General features: G+C 45.3%; 1 protein-coding gene across 3 annotated transcripts in view; it reads right to left on the bottom strand.

The window, feature by feature from the left end:
- Window positions 1-21553, bottom strand: part of SORCS2 (sortilin related VPS10 domain containing receptor 2) — a 1085532-nt gene that overhangs the window by 125484 nt on the left and 938495 nt on the right. For all 3 annotated transcript variants that reach the window (XM_029063664.2, XM_029063665.2, XM_029063667.2), the window contains 2 exons: window positions 20691-20793; window positions 5164-5240 (listed from right to left, as the gene is read on the bottom strand). In XM_029063664.2, coding sequence (XP_028919497.1) covers window positions 5164-5240; window positions 20691-20793 — 180 coding nt within the window. The remainder of the gene's footprint in view (window positions 1-5163; window positions 5241-20690; window positions 20794-21553) is intronic.

Here is a 21553-nt window from a genome sequence, read left to right as displayed (position 1 = left end):
CTTCTCTGTGTCTTAGTTACCTCATCTGTGGAATGGGGAGTACATCCTCCTCTCTCCATTTCAGACTGTGAGATCCCATGGGATTGTCCCTGTCCCCCATGGACTCCCAGTATTAATCCCCATTTTCCAGATGAGGTAACTGAGGCCCAGAGAAATGAAGTGACTTGCCCGAGGTCACACATTCATTCATTCAATAGTATTTATTGAGCGTTTACTACGTGCAGAGCACTGTACTAAGCGCTTGGAATGTGCAAATCGGCAACAGATAGAGTCCCTGCCCATTGACGAGCTTACAGTCTAATCGGGGGAGACGGACGGACAAAAACAACAGCAATAAATAGAATCAAGGGGATGAATATCTCATTAAAACAAAAGTAATAAATAGAATCAAGGGGATGTACATCTCATTAACAAAATAAATAGGGCAATAAAAATATATACAAACGAGCGGACGAGCACAGTGCTGAGGGGAGGGGAAAGGAGAGGGGGAGGACACAGCGGATAAGTGGCGGAGCCGGGAGTAGAATCCAGGTCCTTCTGCCTCCCGGGCCCGGTCTCTATCCACTAGGCCACACTGTTCCAATGGATTAGATTTCCAGAGTTCAGGTTGACATCAATCCCTGGCTCTTCACCAGCCGGGTTCGCCAAAAAGTCAGCCACCATAGTGGGTATTCAAACCAGTTGATGATGGCAGAATGTGTTCTAGCAGTGAAACCCTCTAATTAATTGTCTAAATAACCACCCCACCGGGAAATTTCTGCACCCTGATGACATTTTGTTTTTTTGTGCCATTAAATGTATAAAGGAAACTTCATCTGTCATGCACGAGAACGTAGATCACTTTGAATTATGAGCCCCCGAATGGATGGAGCAATTTGTGTTGGTATGTGACCCGCTCTTTGGTCAACCCAGTGAAGATTTAATAAGATGTTGCCAAGCCGTGGGGGAGATTTTAATTAAAAGAAGACATCAGAACCACTTTTTGTTTTTTACTAATGAGGAACCAAGGGGTGGTGACTGTTGAAAAGCGCTCTCAAGCACGCTGGGCTGTATCTCAAAGAATGATTCTAAGTGTAGAAGAAGAAATTGTATTTATCGAGCACCCAATGGGGCTCTGTAATAATAATAATAATAATAATGTTGGTATTTGGACAGATCATGGGCCTAGGAGTCAGAAGGTCATGGGTTCTAATTCCTCCTCTGCCACATGTTAGCTGTGTGACCTTGGGCAAGTCGATTAACTTCTCTGTGCCTCAGTTAACTCATCTGTAAATTGGGTAATAAGACAATGCAGGACAGGGACTGTGTCCAACCCGATCTGCTCGTATCCACCCCAGTGCTTAGTATAGTGCCCGGCACAGAGTAAAAGTTGGTATTTGTTAAGCGCTTACTATGTGCAGAGCACTGTTCTAAGCGCTGGGGTAGATACAGGGTAATCAGGTTGTCCCATGTGAGGCTCACAGTTAATCCCCATTTTCCAGATGAGGTAACTGAGGCCCAGAGAAGTTAAATGACTTGCCCACGGTCACACAGCTGACAAGTGGCAGAGCTGGGAGTCGAACCCATGACCTCTGACTCCGAAGCCCAGGCTCCTTCCACTGACCCACCCTGCTTCGCGCTTAACAAGTATCATAATTGTTCTTCTTCTTATTATTAATGGCAAGAACCCGGGCCTTGGAGTCAGAGGACCCGGGTTCTAATTCCAGCTGGGGGCTGGCTTTGACACTTGTTCGCTGTGTGTCCTTGGGTAAGTTACTTCACTTCTCCAGCCCTCGGTTACCTCATCTGGAAAATGGGGATTAAGACTGTGAGACCTATGTGGACCAGGAACTATGTCCACACGATTAACTTGTGGCTCAATGGAAAGAGCACGGGCTTTGGAGTCAGAGGTCATGGGTTCGAATTCCGGCTCGGCCACTAGTCAGTTGTGTGACTTTGGGCAAGTTATTTAACTTCTCGGCGCCTCAGTGACCTCATCTGTAAAATGGGGATTAAGACTGTGAGCCCCACGTGGGACAACCTGATTCCCCTGTCTACCCCAGAGCTTAGAACAGCGCTCGGCACAGAGTTAGCGCTGAGTAAATACCAACATTATTATTACCTCAGCATTCATTCATTGAATCATATGTATTGAGCGCTTACTATGTGCAGAGCACTGTACTTAGTGCTTGGAATGTACAATTTGGCACTTGGTACAGCGTCTGGCATACAGTAAGAGCTTGTTATTGCTCCAAAAGGTGAAAGCAGGTTGGCCTAATAGATACAGTATAGGTGTGGGAGTCAGAAGGACCCGGGGTTCTAATTCTAGCTCCACCACTTGTCTATGTGACCTTGTGTAAGTCACTTCACTTCTCTGTGCCTCGGTTTTCTCACCTGTAAAATGGGGATTAAGAGTGTGAGCCCCATGAGGGACAGGGACTGTGTCCAACCTGATTTGCTTGTATCCACCCCAGCGTTTTGTACATTCATTCAATTCATTCATTCACTCATATTTATAGAGTGCTTACTGTGCGCAGAGCACTGTACTAAGCGTTTAAGCAGACACATGTCCTGTTCATAATGAGCTTACAGTCCAGCAGCTGGCATATAGTAAGTACTTAACAAATACCACAATTACTATTAATATTATTAATAGTAGTAGTAGTAATAATAATGATAAATCTGGTTTTCCAATAGAATTTGTTTTTCTCTCTCATGGGACTTTGGAGAAGCTTTTTGTCAGGAACCCCAGATTTCCTTGAGCATCCTGGTCCAGCTAACTTACCAGTCTCCAATTATTACCCCAGTTCATTCAATCATTCAATCCCTTTATTTAATTGTATCTCCTGAGCACTTACTACCCACCCGCCACCTAAAACTCAAAATGTCCAAGACCGAGCTCCTTATCTTCCCTCCCAAACCCTGGCCTCTCCCTGATTTTCCCATCAATGTGGATGGCACCGCCATCCTTCCCGTCTCACAGGCCTGCAAACCTGGGGTCATCCTTGACTCCGCTCTCTCATTCAACCCACGTAACCAATCCGTCACCAAAACCTGCCGGTCTCTCCTTCACAATATCGCCAAGATCTGCCTTTTCCTCTCCATCCAAACCAGTACCTCGTTAATACAATCACTCCTCTTATCCCGATTGGGTTATTGCATCAGCCTCCTTGCTGACCTCCCAACATCCTGTCTCTCCCCACATCAGTCTATACTTCACTCGGCTGCCCGGATTTTCTTTCTACAGAAAGGCTCTGGGCATGTCACCCCCTCCTCAAGACCCTCCAGTGGTTGCCTATCAACCTTTGCATGAAGCAAAAACTCCTCACTCTTGGCTTCAAAGCTGACCATCCCCTTGCCCCTTCCTATCTCCCCTCCCTTCTCTCCTCTCCATCCCAGCTCGCACACTCCGCTCCTCTGCTGCTGCTAACCTTCTCGCTGGGCCTCATTCGCGCCTGTCTCATCGTAGACCCCTGGCCCACGTCCTACCTCTGGCCTGGAATGCGCTTCCTCCTCACAGGTGCCAAACTAGCACACTTCCCCCCTTCAAAGCCCTAATGAAAGCTCACCTCCTCCTGGAGGCCTTCCCAGACTGAGCCTCCCTTTTCCTCTGCTCCTCCTCCTCCCCCAACAATCCTGACTCCTTCCCTCCCTCTGCTCTACCCACCTCCCTGCCCCACAGCACTTTTGTATATATGTACATATTTATTACTCTATTTTATCAATGTGTATATATCTATAATTCTATTTATCTCTTTCGATGGTATTGACGCTTGTCTACTTGTTTTGTTTTGTTGTCTGTCTTCCCACTTCTAGACTGTGAGCCTGTTGTTGGGTAGGGATTGTCTCTATCTGTTGCCAAATTGAACTTTCCAAGCCCTTAGTACAGTGCTCTGCACACAGTAAGTGCTCAATAAATATGATTGAATGAATGAATGCAGAGCACTGTAGTAAGCACTTGGGAGAGTACAATACAACAATAAACAGACACATTCCCTGCCCACAACAAGCTTACAGTTTGTGGTGGGGAGACAGACATCAATACAAATAAATAAATGATAGCTATGGATGGAAGTGCTGTGGGGATGGGAGGGGGGAAGAGATAAAAGAGCGAGTCAGGGCGACGCAGAAGGGAGCGGGAGATGAGAAAAAGTGGGGCTTAGTCTGGGAGGGCCTCTTGGAGGAGATGCACCTTCAGCAGGGCTTTGAAGAGGGGGAGAGTACTATTCTGTGGGATTTGAGGAGGGAGGCCGTTCCCGGCCAGAGGCAGGACGTGGGCCGGGGGTGGTGTTGACATGGGAGAGACTGAGGAACCGAGAGTAGGTGGGCAATAGGTGAGTGAAATGTGTGGGCTGGGTTGTAGAGGAGAGACGGAGGTGAGGTAGATGGGGGGCAAGGTGATGGAGAGCTTAAAAGCCAATGGTGAGGAGTTTCTGTTTGATGCCAAGGTGGATAGGCAACCACTGGAGGTTCTTGAGGAGTGGGGTGACATGTCCCGAATGTTTCTGTAGAAAAATGATCCTGGCAGGAGAGCAAAATATGGACTGGAGTGGAGAAAGACAGGAGTCAGGGAGGTCAGCAAGAAGGCTGATGCAGTAATCCCGGCGGGAGAGGATGAGAGACTGGATTAACATGGGAGCAGTTTGAATGGAGAGGAAAGGGTGAATTTTAGCGATGTTGTGAAAGTGGCACCGACAGAATTTAGTGACAGATTGAATATGTGGGTTTAATGAGAGAGAAGAGTCAAGGATAATGCTGAGGTTATGGGCTTGTGAGACATGAAGGATGGTGGTGCTGTCTACAGTAACGAGAAAATCAGGGGGAACACAGGGTCTGGGTGAGAAGATAAGGAGAGTTTTGCCAGGATTCTCAGATTTCTGGTAGCGTTCTGGTCCAGCTAACTTATCTATCTCTAGATATTAACAATATAATAATAATGTTGATGGTATTTGTTAAGTGCTTACTATGTGCCAAGCACTGTTCTAAGCTTTGGAATAAAAACAAGGTTATCAGGTTGTCCCACGTGGGGCTCACAGTCTTAATCTCCATTTTACAGATGAGGTAACTGAGGCACAGAGAAGTCACCCCCGCAACCCCACCACGTACTCTCTCGCAGGACTTTGGAGCAGCTTTTTGCCCAGACCCTCCCAGATTTCTGGGGATATCTTGGTTCAACTAATTTACCTGTCTCCAGCTATTTCCGCAGTCGGAGGTGATGTACATTTCTTCTTTATACTCCACCAGCTGAGAACCCAGGTTACCTGAACAAAAGATAAAGTTGCAGATGTCAAAGATTAATAATAATAATAATGTTGATGATGATGGTATTTGGTAAGCTCTTACTATGTGCCAAGCACTGTTCTAAGAGCTGGAATAGATACAAGGCTATCAGTTTATCCCACGTGGGGCTCAAAGTCCTAATCCCCATTTTACAGAGGAGGTAAGTGAGGCACAGAGAATTTAAGTGACTTGCCCAAAGTCACCCAGCTGACAAGTGGCGGGGGCAGGGTTAGAACTCAAGACCTCTGACTGCCAAGGCCGTGCTCTTTCCCCTAAACCCCGCTGCTTCTCTGCATCCCCGGTTACTTTCAGGAATGTTGGGCTGTCCACACTTTTATTGATCATGCTAATTATCACTAGTATTTATTGATCACTTATTCCATATAGAGCACTGGCCCTAGTGGAAAGAAGTGAGGCCTGGGAGCCGGGAAACCTCGGTTCTAATCCTGACTCTGCCACTTGTCTGCTCTGAGACCAGGGCAAGTCACTTCATTTCTCTGGGACTCAGTTCCCTCCTCTGTAAAATGGGGATTTAGACTGTGAGCTAAATCAGATAATCAGATAATCAGATGGTGTCCAATCTGATTATCTCCTATGTTCCCCAGCTCGTAATAATAATAACAATGGTATTTGTTAGGCGCTTACTATTTGCCAAGCACTCTACTTAGCGCCGTGGTGGACAGAAGCAAATCAGGTTGAGCAAAGTCCCTGTCCCACTTGGGGCTCACATTCTCAACTCCTATTTTACAAATGAGGTAGATGAGGCACAGAGATGTAAAGTAACTTGTGCATGGTCACCAGCAGACAAGTGGGAAAACCAGGATTGGAACCCATGACCACTCAGTGCCATGACCAGACACTTAGAAGAGTGCCTGGCACAAAGCAAACACTTAATATCATTTAAAACAAACAAACAACAACAAAATAAACCAACTAGTGCTAAGTTCCTCCTCTAGGCTGTAAGGTCCTTGTAGGCAGCGAACGTATCTAACAGTTCTGCTCTGTTGTTCTCTACCAAGCTCTTATATTACCTATAAGCGTGGCCTAGTGGCCAAGAGTCCGGATTTAGGAGGCAGAGGTCGTGGGTTCTAATCCCGGCTCTGCCACTAGTCCGCTGTGTGACCTAGGGCAAGTCACTTAACTTCTCTGTTCCTCAGTTATCTCATCTGTCATATGGGGATTATGACTGTGAACCCCACGTGGGACAACCTGATTTTCTTGTAGCTCCCCCAGCGCTTAGAACAGTGCTTGGCACATAGTAAGCACTTAACAAATACCATAATAATAACAGTATGCTCTACACGATTGATAAATCCAACTGATACGATAGAATTCGTAGACATAAACCCTGCCCTTAACGGAGCTCAAAATCAAGCAGGGAAGACAGACTCTAAAATAAATTACAGGTAGGTCTCTCCTATCTCTCTCACTTCGATCAATCAATGGGATTTATCGAGTGCTCACAGCAGGCAGAACTTGTCTTACGCTGTGGATTTGTCTGGATTTGTCTCCGACCCATAGCGACGCCACGGACATATCTCTCCCAGAACGCCCACCTCCAGCTGCAATCGTTCGGGTAGTGGATCCACAGAGTTTTCTCGGTAAAAATCTGGAAGCGGTTGACCATCGCCTCTTTCATTCATTCATTCATTCAATAGTATTTATTGAGCGCTTACTATGTGCAGAGCACTGTACTAAGCGCTTGGGATGAACAAGTCGGCAACAGATAGAGACGGTCCCTGCCGTTTGACGGGCTTACGGTCTAATCGGGGGAGACGGACAGACGAGAACAATGGCACTAAACAGCGTCGAGGGGAAGAACATCTCGTAAAAACCGATGGCGACTAAATAGAATCGAGGCGATGTACAATTCATTAACAAAATAAATAGGGTAACGAAAATATATACAGTTGAGCGGAGGAGTACAGTGCTGTGGGGATGGGAAGGGAGAGGTGGAGGAGCAGAGGGAAAAGGGGAAAATGAGGCTTTTGCTGCGGAGAGGTAAAAGGGGGGATGGCAGAGGGAGTAGAGGGGGAAGAGGAGCTCAGTCTGGGAAGGCCTCTCGGAGGAGGTGATTTTTAAGTAAGGTTTTGAAGAGGGAAAGAGAATCGGTTTGGCGGAGGTGAGGAGGGAGGGCGTTCCGGGACCGCGGGAGGACGTGACCCGGGGGTCGACGGCGGGACGGGCGAGACCGAGGGACGGCGAGGAGGCGGGCGGCAGAGGAGCGGAGCGTGCGGGGTGGGCGGTAGAAAGAGAGAAGGGAGGAGAGGTAGGAAGGGGCAAGGTGACGGAGAGCCTCGAAGCCTAGAGTGAGGAGTTTTTGTTTGGAGCGGAGGTCGATGGGCAACCACTGGAGTTGTTTAAGAAGGGGAGTGACATGCCCAGATCGTCTCTGCGGGAAGATGAGCCGGGCAGCGGAGTGAAGAATAGACCGGAGCGGGGCGAGAGAGGAGGAAGGGAGGTCAGAGAGAAGGCTGACACGGTAGTCTAGCCGGGATATAACGAGAGCCCGTAATAGTAAGGTAGCCGTTTGGGTGGAGAGGAAAGGGCGGATCTTGGCGATATCGTAGAGGTGAAACCGGCAGGTCTTGGTAACGGATAGGACGTGTCGGGTGAACGAGAGGGACGAGTCAAGGATGACACCGAGATTGCGGGCCTGCGGGACGGGAAGGATGGATCTTTCCACACAGTCAACTTGAGTCTCTGCCCTCGACTCCCGCCCGTGCTGCTGCTGCCTGGCACAGGACAATACAGTTGGTAGACACGATCCCTGCCTGTGAAGAGCTTACGGTCCAGAGGGGGAAGCATCATAAATGCTAAGGTACATATTTTTTTTTCCTTACTCTATTGCATCCTCCTCTCAGTAATGTATTTTTGCTTCTCTATCCCCCGCTAGACTGTACTTTCTTTGAAGTCAAAGATTATGTCTACTTACTCTACTGCACTCTCTCTTAAATCCTTTCTGATCTCCCAACCTCCTGCCTCTCCCTGCTTCATTCTATACCTCACTCTGCTGCCCGGATTTTCTTTCTACAGAAACACTCTGGGCATGTCACTCCCCTCCTCAAAAATGTCTAGTGGTTGCCCATCAATCTTTGTATCAAGCAAAAACTCCTCACTCTTGGCTTCAAAGCCGTCCATCCCCTCGCTCCCTCCTACCTCACCTCCTTTCTCTCCTTCTCCACCCCACCCACACACTCTGCTCCTCTGGTGCCGCTAACATTTGGGAGAGTACAATTCACCAGAATTAGCAGACACGTTCCCTGCCCATAAAGAGGTTCCAGTCTTATGGGGGGAGACAGACATTCATATGAATAAATAGGTGATTTACGATATAGAATTGAAAAATATTTACAGGTCCTTCTGAGTCCCAGGCCCACACTCTAGGCACTAGGTTATGCTGCTTCTCCACTTGCCCACTGTGTGACCTCGGGCAATTCAGTTAACTGCCCTAAGTCTCAGTTTCCTCATCTGTAAATTGGAAATTCAAATCCTGTTCTTCCTTTCATTCATTCAATAGTATTGAGCGCTTACTATGTGCAGAGCATTGTACTAAGCGCTTGGAATGTACAAGCGCTTGGGCTGTGAGCCTATAGTGGGTCAGGGACTGTGTCTGACTGATTACATTGTATCTACCCCAACAGTGCAGGACACATAGTAAGTGCCTGATATAATAATTATCACCATTATCATTCCCTTATCATCATTATTATTATTATTATTATTAACTGTGAGCTTGTTGTGGGTAGGGAATGTGTATGTTGTTCTATTCTACTGTCCCAAGACTTTAGTACAGTGCTTTGCACACAGTAAGCACTCAATAAACACAATTGAATGAACGAATGGATCATTAAAGCAAAAAATTGCTGCTTTATATAAATTTAAACCAATCGGGAGTATTTATTGAGCACCTACTAAGCACCTGGAAGAACAGAGTTAGAACCCATCCCCTGTGCCCTCAGGGAGCATACAGAATAGAGCACGGAGATAGTTTACAGACAGAGGAAGAGAAAGACAAAATTGATATGTCGGTCTCTGGAAACTCAAGATCAGGAACCACATCTTCTCCTATTCTTGTCTATCCTCAAATCTCTGCACAAGAAGAAGCAGCGTGGCCTAATGGAAAGAGCCCGGGCCTGGGAGTCAGAGGACCTGGGTTCTAATCTCAGCTCTACCACTTGCTTGTTTACCATTGGCTTTAAAGTAGTCAATCCCCTTGCCCCCTCCTATCTCACCTCGCTGCACTCCTAGTCCAACCCAGTTCGCACACTTGGCTCCATTGATGCCAACTTACATATTGTACCTCCATCTCACCTATGTCTCACCCGTGACCCGCGTCAGGCCTGAAACACCCTCTCTCCTCATATCCAATAGGCAATTTACTCTCCCCGCCTTCAAAGCCTTACTGAAGGCCCATCTCTTCCAAGACTTCTTCACTGACTAAGCCTCCCTTTCCTCTTCTCCCACTCCCTTCTGCGTCTCCCTGACTTGCTCCCTTTATTCATCTCCCCTCCCAGCCTAGGTCCATATCTGTCATTGATTTATTCATATTAATATCAGCCTCCCCCTCTAGACTGTAAGTTTGTTTTGGGAAGAGAAAGTGTCTGTTTATTGTTAAATTGTACTCTCCTCAGTGCTTAGTACAGCGCTACCAATGAATACAACTTACTGACTGACGGTGTGACCTTGGACGAGCCTCTTAAATTTTCTTTGCCTCACAGTTCGCTCATCTGCAAAATGGGGAATCAATAGCTATTCTCCCTCCTACTTAGATGGTGAGTCCCATGTGGAACCTGATTTGCTTGTTTCTCCCACAGTGCTTAGTAAAGTGTTCGGCACATAAGTGCTTATCAAATACCACCATCAACACTGATGATGAACCCGGTAAGGGAAAATAAAGATTTTCAAGAAAAAAAAAAATCCGAACAACCAGGAATTTGCCTAAATTCCACCTTTCATTTCACCACTGGAAACCTGGCCTCAGTGAATGTCAGTGACAAATTCAGGATGATGCGTTCTGTGATTTAGCAAACCCAATATTCTTAGCTGACTTCTCCACCTGAGACCAATCCAGGCTTTGACAATAATGAGGGTGGAGGTATTATTAGCTTCCCCTAAGGGTAGGAGAATCACAATTTTGGTTTACAAGTCTCGAGACTGCACACAAGCCGCAGTTTGGCCCTCAGAAACATTTCATCTGACACCGTCTCGTTGGTGACAGAAGCATTCCCTGGGCGATTTATCGCACTTGAAAAATGCCATCCTGAATAAAGGTTTTCAAGCTGAGCGCTCAAAATAAAAAGTTAGGTAGCGAGTACTATCATTCAACCTAATATCATCAAAAGCAAACTCTCAGACATTTCATCGTAAACATAAAAGAGCAGTGGCAAGTTTGAGGTACCACGTGAGGTGAAATAAACTTCCCGAGCAAATTTGTGATTTGCGATTTGAATGCCAAGGTGCCGGCCTTTGAAGACACATAATGCATCTTCTTTACATAATAATAACAATAATAATAATGATATTTGTTAAGCGATTACTCTGCGCCAGGCACTGTACTAAGCACTGGAGTGGATAAAGTAAATCGGGTTGGACTCAGTCCCCGTCCCTCATGGGGCTCACAGTCTCAATCCCCATTTTACAGATGAGGTAACTGAGGACCAGAGAAGTGAAGTGATTTATTCCAAGTCATGCAGCAGACAAGTGGTGGACCCAGGATTTGAACCCATGATCTTCTGACTCCCAGGCCTGTGTTCTCTCTACTACTCCATGTTGCTTCTATAATAATGATAATAATTATTACAAAGATGATTGGCACATTTGTTAAATACTTACTATGTACCAAGCACTGTGCTCAGTGCTGGGATAGATACTAGCTTGTCAGATCTCTCAAGGGGCTCACAGTAGGAGAGAGAACAGCCATTGAAAGTCCCTTTTGCAGAGGAAGGATGTGAGGATCAGAGATGTGAAGTCATTTGTCCAAGGTCGCCCAGCAGGCAAGTGGTGGAGCCAGGATTAGAACCCACGTCCTCTGGCTCTCTTGGCCTCAGCTCTTTCCATTACGCCGCACTGCTTCTCTCTCCTTACTCCCTGTAGCAAAACTGTCATGCTGCTCTCATTTCCCAAGGGACGAGGAAAACACCAGATCAAAATACAACCTCTAAAAATACTCACTTCTGATAGGCGTCATCCTAAATGATTTCTACATTTGTCGTCTGCATTTTGTATCACGGGATAAAATATCCACAAGGAAAGTGAACACTTGACAGTTAATCACTGTCTGGTTTGGAAAATTAAATGTAAGTATCCTGCCTGATAGGGACAGTAAAATATCCGGTGGCTGATGGCTTTTTTCTCCTGATGGATTTTCCTAATTGGGTACCTAATACAACTAACCCACAGGTATACCTGGGCTGAAGATCCCATCCTTCTAAGATGCTGCTCATTAATTTCACGATTATTCAGCAAAGTCTAGCTTCCCTACTTGCTTCTGTTTAATCGAGCAATGGTATTTACTGAGCGCTTACTGTGTACAGAGCCCCATACTAAGCACTATTTGCTTTTATCCACTCCAGTGCTTAGTAAAGTGCCTGGCACATAATAAGCACTTAACAAATACCATCATTATTATGGATAGGCAGCGAGGCTTAGTGGATTGGGTCTGGGAGTCAGAAGATCATGGGTTCTAATCCTGGATCCACCACTTGTCTGCTGTGTGACGTGACCTTAGGCAAGTCACTTCACTTCTCTGGGCCTCAGCTACCTCAGCTGGAAAATGGGGATTAAGACCGTGAGCCCCATGGGGGATAGAGATTGTGTCTGATTTTATCAGCTTGAACTACCCCAGTGCTTAGAACAGTGCTTGGCACGCTAGTAAGTACTTAACAAGTAACATAACTATTGTTATTATTATTATTATTAGACATGTTCTCTGCCCACAGTGGGTTTACAATTGAGAGGGGGAGGCAGACGTTAACAGAAATAAATAATTTGTAGATATGGACGTAAGTGCTGTGGTGCTGAAGGCGCTGTGAATACCGCATGCCCAAAGAGTACAGATCCAAATGCTTAGGATTCTTGTAGGTCTAACGACTTGTCATAAATTTCAAAGAGGGTGTGTGGAATGCTGAATTATTGTGTGGATGTAAGTGGGAGTGAATGGGGAAGAAGAGGGATGTGCTATTTTTAAAAATGGTATTTGAGGAGGCTTCTCTCACTTTTTTCTAGCTAGCTTCCCCACCTGCTTCTTTCAATCAGGCAATGGTATTTATTGAGCGCTTACTGTGTACGGAGAACCGTACTAAGCACTATTTGCTTTTATCCACTCCCTGATATTGATATGAAATGCTTAATAATTTCACTAGAGTTTTTTTATGGAATTTGCAAGCGCATACTATGTGCTAGGCATTGTATTAAGCAATGGGTTAGACACAAGATCATCAAGTTAGACACAGTCTCTGTTCCCGCATGAGGCTCACGGTATTAATCTCCATTTTACAGATGTGGGAACGGAGGCACAGATGAGTTAAGTGACTTGCCCAAGGTCACCTAGCAGACAAGTGGCAGAGCTGGTATTAGAACCCAGGTCCTTCTGATGCTCAGGCCCATACTCTCTCCACTAAGCCGAGATGTTTCTACTATGAGTTTAACAAAGCCCGCGATTCATTATTATGATGATGATGATGATGATGAAGACGATAAAATACCATAAAAAATAAGTGGCGGAGCCAGTATCAGAACCAAAGTATGTACTCTTTCCATTAGGTCACACAGTTTCTCTTGTTTTAACAGTGCTTAATGTTTTCCGCATCGGGTGCTCTTCTCTTTGGCCTTCCTGTCTTCCCGTCAATCAATGAGTCAATCAAGTGTATTTATTGAGCGCTTACTGTGTGCAGGGTACTGTATTAAGCACTTTGAAGAGTACGGTACATCAGAATTGGTAGAAACATTCCCTGCTCACAACAAGTCCTTCCTTATGAAGCTTTTGATGATGATGGTGTTGATGATGATGGCTTTTGTTAAAACACTTACTATGTGCCAAATACTGTTCTAAGTCCTGCGGTAGGTACAAGGTTATCAGGTTGTCTGTCCAACATGGTGCTCACAGTCTTAATCCTCATTTTACAGATGAGGTAACTGAGGCCCAGAGAAGTTAAGGGACTTGCCCAAGGTCACACAGCAGACAAGTGGTGGGTCCAGGATTAGAACCCATGACCTCTGATTCCCAAGACCGGGGCTCTTTCCGCTAAGTTATGCTGCTTCTCAATCAGATGGACACACGCCTTTCTCCATAAAAATAAACTCATCCCTCACCCAGTTCATTCCAAAGTTGCTTCCTTGGCACATAGTGGATAGAGAAAGGGCATTTTGAATTTGGAGGTCAAAGAAACTATGAAAAAGCTGTTCATCCACAGACAACAGAGGTTCTAACATGCCCAGACTCTAAGTGAGACTGGCTATTTGACCACCATAGGCTTAATGGCAGAGCTGTAAAGAACCACCAGCACTAAAAGCAAAATAGGGAAATATCCCAGGAAGGGAGGAATGGACAAGCTGAGAATCCTTCTAGCTAAGAACTCTACAAATCAAAGAGTAGGCTGGAATGACATTACAAATCACAGCAACAAATTGAGGAAACACTAAAGTGCAAAAAGGCAATTTAAAATTTGATTATAATAAACTCTCTGGCATTCAGGACTCCCCATGAAAAACTCCCGCCTCACATTTCCAGAGTGGTGTTGTGGTTTTCTTTTTTCAAATATATAACTTGCCCTCGAGAGAGCGATTACCAACCCATTATGGAAGAATCTCTTGTCTATAAAACTCCTTGTTCGCCAATTTTCAATCAATGCTAAATAATAACAACAAACACTGGGAAGAAAACAGTATGCTCAAAGCTTCAGGTTGACAGATTTGCTTAAGACTAAATTGTCTAATCTTTCCTCTTATCGGTCAAACTAAAGAGTCTCGAAGCTTCATGTGACAATCCAGATAGTAGAGATATATGAAGGCGGGACCAGGTTGGGCAGACTGCAAGCCCCTTCTCTAGGTTGTAAACGCCTCCTCTTGACTGTAAATTCCTCCTCTAGACTGCAAGCTCCTCCTCTAGACTCTAAGCCTCTCCTCTAGACTCTAAGGCTCTCCTCTAGACTCTAAACTCCTCCTCTAGACTGGAAGCCCCTTCTCTAAACTGTGAATTACTCCTCTAGACTATAAGCTCCTCCTTTAGACTGTAAGCCACTCCTTTCGATTGCAAACTACTCCTCTGGATTGTAAACTCCTCCTCTGGATTGTAAACTCCTCCTCTAGATTGTAAACTCCTCCTCTTGACTGTAAATTCCTTCTCTAGACCGCAAGCTCCTCCTCTCGATGCTAAGCCTCTCCTCTAGACTGTCAACTCCTCTAGACTGGAAGTCCCTTCTCTAAACTGTGAATTACTTCTTTAGACTATAAACTCCTCCTCTAGACTGTAAGCCACTCCTTTCGATTGTAAACTACTCCTCTGGATTGTAAACTCCTCCTCTAGACTGTAAACTCCTTCTCAAGACTGTAAGATCTTTCTCTAAACTATAAACCTCCTCCTCTAGACTGTAAGCTCCTGTTTTAGTCTGACAGCCTCTCCACTAGTAATAATAATAATAATAATGTTGGTATTTGTTAAGCATTTACTATGTGCAGAGCACTGTTCTAAGCGCTGGGGTATACAAGGTAATCAGGTTGTCCCACATGAGGCTCACGATCTTCATCCCCATTTTACAGATGAGGGAACTGAGGCACAGAGAAGTGAAGTGACTTGCCCACAGCCACACAGCTGACAAGTGGCAGAGCTGGGATTCGAACCCATGACCTCTGGCTCCCAAACCCATGCTCTTTCCACTGAGCCACGCTGCTTCTCTACTAAAAGGCCCTCCTCTAGACTCTCAGCTCCTCTTCTAGACTGTAAGCCTCTCCTCGAGACTGTAAACCCCTCCTCTAGAATGTAAGATCCTCCTCTAGATTGCAAGCCCCTGGTGACAACCCTACTCTATAGTTTTTTCCCCAAGTAGTTAAAAACAGTGCTCTGCTCAGAAAGCGCTCAATAAATACTATGCTTGATTGACTGGACTGCAGGAGAAAACTGTCAAAAACCCAGGGCAGCACGACCTCATCCAGTGTGAGAGTACGCCATAATTGTAGTATTTGTGAAGGGCTTACTATGTGTCAGGCACCGTACTAAGCTCTGGGGTGGATACAGGCAAATCGGGGTGGGCACAATCCTTCTCCTTCATGGGACTCACGGTCTCAATCTACACTTTACAGATGAGAGAACTGAGGCTTAGAAATAATAATAATAATAACGATGGCATTTGTTAAGTGCTTACTATGTACAAAGCACCATTCTAAGCATTCATTCAATAATATTTATTGAGCTTTTACTATGTGCAGAGCACTGTACTAAGCGCTTGGAATGTACAAATCAGTAACGGATAGAGACAGTCCCTGCCCAGTGACGGGCTCACGGTCTAATCGGGGGAGACGGACGGACAAGAACAATAGCAATAAATAGAATCGAGGGGATGAACACCTCATTAAAACAATAGCAAACAGAATAGAATCAAGGCGATGTACAAGCACTGACGAGAAGCGACTTGCCCAAGGTCACACAAAAGAAAAATGGCGGAGCAGGAATTAGAACCCATGACCTTCTGACTCCCAGGCCTATTCTCTATCCTTAACACCACGCTGCTTCCCTATACCACAAACTAACAGCTTCACAGACCTGTACTTTCATCCCTTTCATTCTATACACCCACCTATCTGGAAATTCTTTTATCACTGTACAACACAGATTATTATTAACCAATAGTATTGGTTGAGCACTGGACTAAACACCCTACTAAGACCTTGGGACTTTCCAATATAACAATATAACAAACTCGGTGGATGTATTCCATGCCCACAATAAGCTTACAAAACTACTACTAGTATTAATAATTGTGCTATTTGTTAAGTTTTTACCATGTGTCAGACACTGTACTAAGGGCTGGGGTGGATACAACCTAATTAGATTGGACACAGTTCTTGTCCGACATGGGGCTCACAGTCTTCAACTCCATTTTACAGATGAGGGAATTGAGGCCCAGAGAAGTGAAAGGACTTACCCAAGGTCACAATGCAGGCAAGTGGCAGAGGTGGAGTTAGAAACCAGTCCTTCTGACTTCCAGGCCCCGGCTCTAGCCACTTGGCCACTCTGCTTCTCAAGCTTTACAAACTCTTCGAGTGGAAGGGAAAATGTCTACTCCTCTGTTGTTGTGCCTCAATCACTTAAAAGTAGCATGGTTTAGTGGATAGAGCACAAGCCTGGGAGTTGGAAGGACCTGGGTTCTCATCCCCGCTCCACCACTTGTCTGCTGTGTGACCCTGGGCAAGTCACTTCACTCCTCTGGGCCTCAGTTACCTCCTCGGTAAAATGAGGATTAAGACGTGAGCCCCATGTGGGACATAGTGTCCAACCTGATTAGTTTGTATCCATCCCAGAGCTTAGAATGGTGATTGGTTCGTAGCAAGTGCTTAACAAATACTATCATTATTATTATTATCATTATGAAGGCAGAATGAAGCTAGACATCACACACAAACCATCCTGGACATGGAATTTACTCTTTGTTGCACATTTTCATGGAAGAAACCTCTAGCGGTTTGAGGCATAGGTAAAAAATTTACACATCAATTGAACTCCCTTTCACCATTTTACCCCAGAAGGAGAAAGTTTTCTGCCAAGATTAAAAAGAAGCAAAATCAAATATAAATGCAAAATCCTGTTTCATCTCTCTAAAAGGATACATAAGGCATTGAAAGTGTCTTTTAATGGGGAGTTTTAGAGTTAATATTTTTTTCTGCACAATTTGTGGGCATTGATGTGATAATTTTCAAATTCTTGTGCATTCTTGAAAGCCTGAAATTGTCACACTGCTAGTCAAAGAGTTGGGTTTCAAGGAACGAGATTCTTGGAATGATGGTTTTGTTGCTTTCCTCCAAGTGTCTCAGCTGTGGGTTGACATATCGGCCCAGAAATGGTGAGAAATCAGGAGGTACAACAGCACCTTTTTGAATCAATCAATCGTATTTATTGAGTGCTTACTTTTTGCAGAGCACTGTACTAAGCACTTGGAAGAGCCCAATATAAATAAAATTATATTATAAATCAAATTATTAGTATTATTAATAAACATGATTGAATGAATGAAGGAGCTCTCACCTCACCCCCTCCCCCCCCACTCTGATCTCCATGCTTGCATTCAAATCTCTTGCCACAGTGACCTGACCAAGTACTTTATCAATAAAATTGAAACCACCAGTCATTCGATCGTATTTACTGAACGCTTACTTTAGGCAGAGTACTGTACTAAGCGCTTATGTGATCTCCCTAAATTTCCCCTTTTCCTCTCAGGTTCCTCCCTCCTGGTACTCCCTTTTTAATTCTCCCATCATTCCCAGCATTATGACAAGAGGTCTCCCATCTCCTCTCAAAATCTACCGCTTCCTCCTGCACCTCCAACCCGACCTTAATTTTCAATAATAACTGATGATCTTCCCGAAATTACCATAGCACTCATGTCTTGCTTCAGAAGGTGCCTGGCATCAACTGTTTCCTGAAATAACTGAAGAGGCCATAAACCACCCATTGAGATCAACTGAGCCAGCAGGGCCCACTGTTGAGGGGAAGAGAATGGATTTAAAAAGGAAAATGACAAATAAACCCAAATCTCTGTTTCTTCAGACGCAGGTGCTCCAGTAAGGCAGGCAGAATGATTAGCCCTCAAAGGCACTCGACATATATTTTCACGTGATAATGATAATAATGATTATGGTATTTGTTTAGCACTTAGTATGTGCCAGACACTGTACTAAGCGCTGAGGAGGATATAAGCAAATCGGGTTGGACGAAGTTCCTGTCACCTCGAGGGTCTCACAGTTTCAATCCCCACTGTACTGGTGAGGTAATTGAGGCCTAGAGAAGTGAGGTGACTTGCCCAAGGTCACACAGCCGACAAGTGGTGGAGCCGGGATTAGAACCCCTGACTTTCTAACTCCCAGGCCCGGGCTCTATATAATAATCATAATCATAATCATAATGGTATTTGTTAAACGCTTACTATGTACAAAGCACTGCTATAAGCACTGGGGAGGATGCAAGGTGATCAGGTTGTCCCACGTGGGGCTCAGAGTCTTAATCCCCATTTTACAGATGAGGTAACTGAGGCACAGAGAAGTGACTTGCCCAAAGTCACCCACCTGACAAATGGCAGAGCTGGGATTTTGCGGCACTGTGGCAGAGCCGAGAATAGAACCCAGGTCTTTCTGACTCCCAGGCCCTTGCTCTATCCACTCGGTCATGCTGCTTCTCAAAATCTGTCAGTGCTATTTATTGAGCCCTTACGGTGTGCCAAGCACTGTACTGAGCATTCAGGAGAGAACAATACAACAGAGTCGGGAGACACCATTCCCTGCCCAAAAGAAGCCTTAGTACAGTGCTCTGCAGAGAGTAAGGGCTCAATGAATATGAATGAATGAATGAAATGGGAATAAAATTTCTGCTCTCTCTTTCCCTCTCGTATTGTGAGCCCTGTGTGGGACAGGGACTGTGTCACTCTGATGATCTTGGATGCACCCCACTGTTTAGCACAGTTTTGGGCACATCAAAAGCTCTCTGTACACAGTAAGTGCTCGATAAATACAACTGAATGAGCATCATAATCGTTAATAATTATCACAGAGGAATTCCACTACTGCCATAGAGGAAATGACAGTACCTTGAATCTACGGAACAGTCAGCTTTCTGAGGTGTTCAAACTGTTTTCCGCACGTTCGTTTCCTTAATTGGTTATAATTCTGTCAATCAATCAAACGTATTTATTGAGTATTTACTGTGTCCCGAGCACCGTACTAAGTGGGAGAGTATGATATAACAGAGTTGGTAGTCATGCTCCTTGCCTGTAAGACCTGTGGCCTGGAATGCCCTCCTTCTTCATATCCAACTTCAATTACTCTCCCCCACTTCAAGGCCTTATTGAAAGCCCATCTCCTCCAAGAAGCCTTCGCTGATTAAGCCCCCCTTCCTTCTTCTCTCACTCCCTTCTGTCATCCTGACTTGCTCTTTTTATTCATCCCCTCTCCCAGCCCCATAGAACCTATATACATATCTGTCATTTATTTATTTCTATTAACGTCTGTCTCCCCCTCTAGACTGTAAGTTCGTTGTGGACAGGGAATGTGTCTGTTTATTGTTCTATTGTACTCTCCCAAGTGCTTAGTACAGCTCCCTTCACATAGTAAGTGGTCAATAAATATGATTGATTGATTGAATGAATGAATGAAAAAGTCCTCTGACCCCCAGAGCCACGCTCTATCCACTAGGCCATACCAAGATGGAGGAATTCATTCATTCATTTAATCGTATTTATTGAGCCTTACTGTGTGAAGAGCACCGTACTAAGCGTTTGGAAAATACAATTTGGCAACAGACAGATACAATCCCTACCCAACGATCCACAGTCTAAAAGGGGGAGACAGACAACAGAATTGCCAAACTGTACTTTCCAAGCGCCTAGTATGGTGTTCTGCATACAGTAAGAGCTCAATAAATATCATTAAATGAATGAACAAAACAAAACAAGTAGACAGGCATCAAGGGCATCAAAATAGATATATAGAATTATAGCTATATATACACAACATTAATAAAACGGACAGAATAATAAATATGTAGAAATATACACGTGTTGTGGAGTAGGGAAGGGAGTAGAACAGAGGGAGGGGTGCTCAGTTTTCCGGTGATGGGAAGGGGAGGAGGAGCAGAGGACAAGGGGTGCTCAGTCTGGGAAGACCTCCTGGAGGTGGTGAGCTCTCAGTAGGGCTTTGAAGGGAGGAAGAGAGTTGGGTGGATGTGAGGAGGGAGGGCGTTCCAGGCCAGAGGTAGGACGTGGGCCAGGGGTCAATGGCGGGACAGGCGAGAAGGAGGCCCAGTAAGGAGGTTAGCAGTGGCAGAGGAGTGGAGTGTGCGGGCTGGGATGGAGAAGGAGAGAAGAGAGGTGAGGTAGGAGGGGGCAAGGGGATGGACAGCTTGGAAGCCAATAATGAGGAGTTTTTGCTTGATACGGAGGTTGATAGGTAACCACTGGAGATTTTTGAGGAGGGGGTTGACATGCCCAGAACATTTCTGTAGAAACATAATCCGGGCAGCAGAGTGTAGTATGGACTGAAGTGGGGAGAGCCAGGAGGTTGGGAATTCAGAAAGGAGGATGCTGCAGCCATCCAGTTGGGATAGGATGAGTGATTGTGCTAACAAGGTAGCGGATTGGATGGAGAGGAAACGGTGGATCTGTGAAGGTGAGACCGGCAGGTTTGGGTGATGAATAAATGACCCAGAGTGCAGAGCGCTTAGCACTCACCTGCTCCCATGATGAGGCCCGGGGCGGTGTCCTTGGTGTGAACTGTTCCGGACACATATGGATTATCAGCCCAGCGGAGGTGGAGATGCAGGTGGCAGTCCGGCTGTTAGGGATGGAAGGAAAAAATATCATATGGAATACCGTAATCAATCAGGAAACACTCCACCATTCATACATTCATTCGATCATATTTATTGAGTGCTTACTGTGTGCAGAGCACTGTACTAAGCACTTGAGAAGTACAATATAGCAATAAAGACAATCCCTGTCCACAACTGGTTCACGGAGCAAGGTGTAGCGTTAGTCTATTATTTATCATGTCTCAGATTTGGAAATGTTATGCGTTCCCCATGGCATTTCTAAGCTCACATCTCCTCCAAGAAGCAGCAAGGTGTTATGGAGAGCATGGGCCTGGGATTCAGAAGGTCATGGGTTCTAATTCTGGCTCTACCACTGGTCTGCTGTGTGACTTTGGGCAAGTAATAATAATAATAATAATGATGGTATTTTTTAAGCATTTACTATGTGCAAAGCACATAGTGCTGGGGGGATACAAGGTGATCAGGTTGTCCCACATGGGGCTCAAAGTCTTAATCCCCATTTTACATATGAGGTAACTGAGGCCCAGAGAAGTGAAGCGACTTGCCCAAAGTCACGCAGCTGACAAGCGGTGGAGTCGGGATTAGAACCCATGACCTCTAACTCCCAAGCCCGGGCTCTTTCCAGCGAGCCACACTGCTTCTCAGTTGTTTCACTTCTCTGTGTCTCAGTTACCTCATCTGTAAAATGGGGATTGAGGCTGTGAGTCCCACATCGGACAAAAACTGTGTCCAATCCAATTTGTTTCTATCCACCCTAGTGCT

This window comes from Ornithorhynchus anatinus, chromosome 4, assembly GCF_004115215.2.
Source record: "Ornithorhynchus anatinus isolate Pmale09 chromosome 4, mOrnAna1.pri.v4, whole genome shotgun sequence".
In the NCBI taxonomy this organism is placed as follows: domain Eukaryota; kingdom Metazoa; phylum Chordata; class Mammalia; order Monotremata; family Ornithorhynchidae; genus Ornithorhynchus; species Ornithorhynchus anatinus.
Note: the sequence above shows the minus strand (reverse complement) of the source record. Positions and strands in the feature narration are given on the sequence as shown.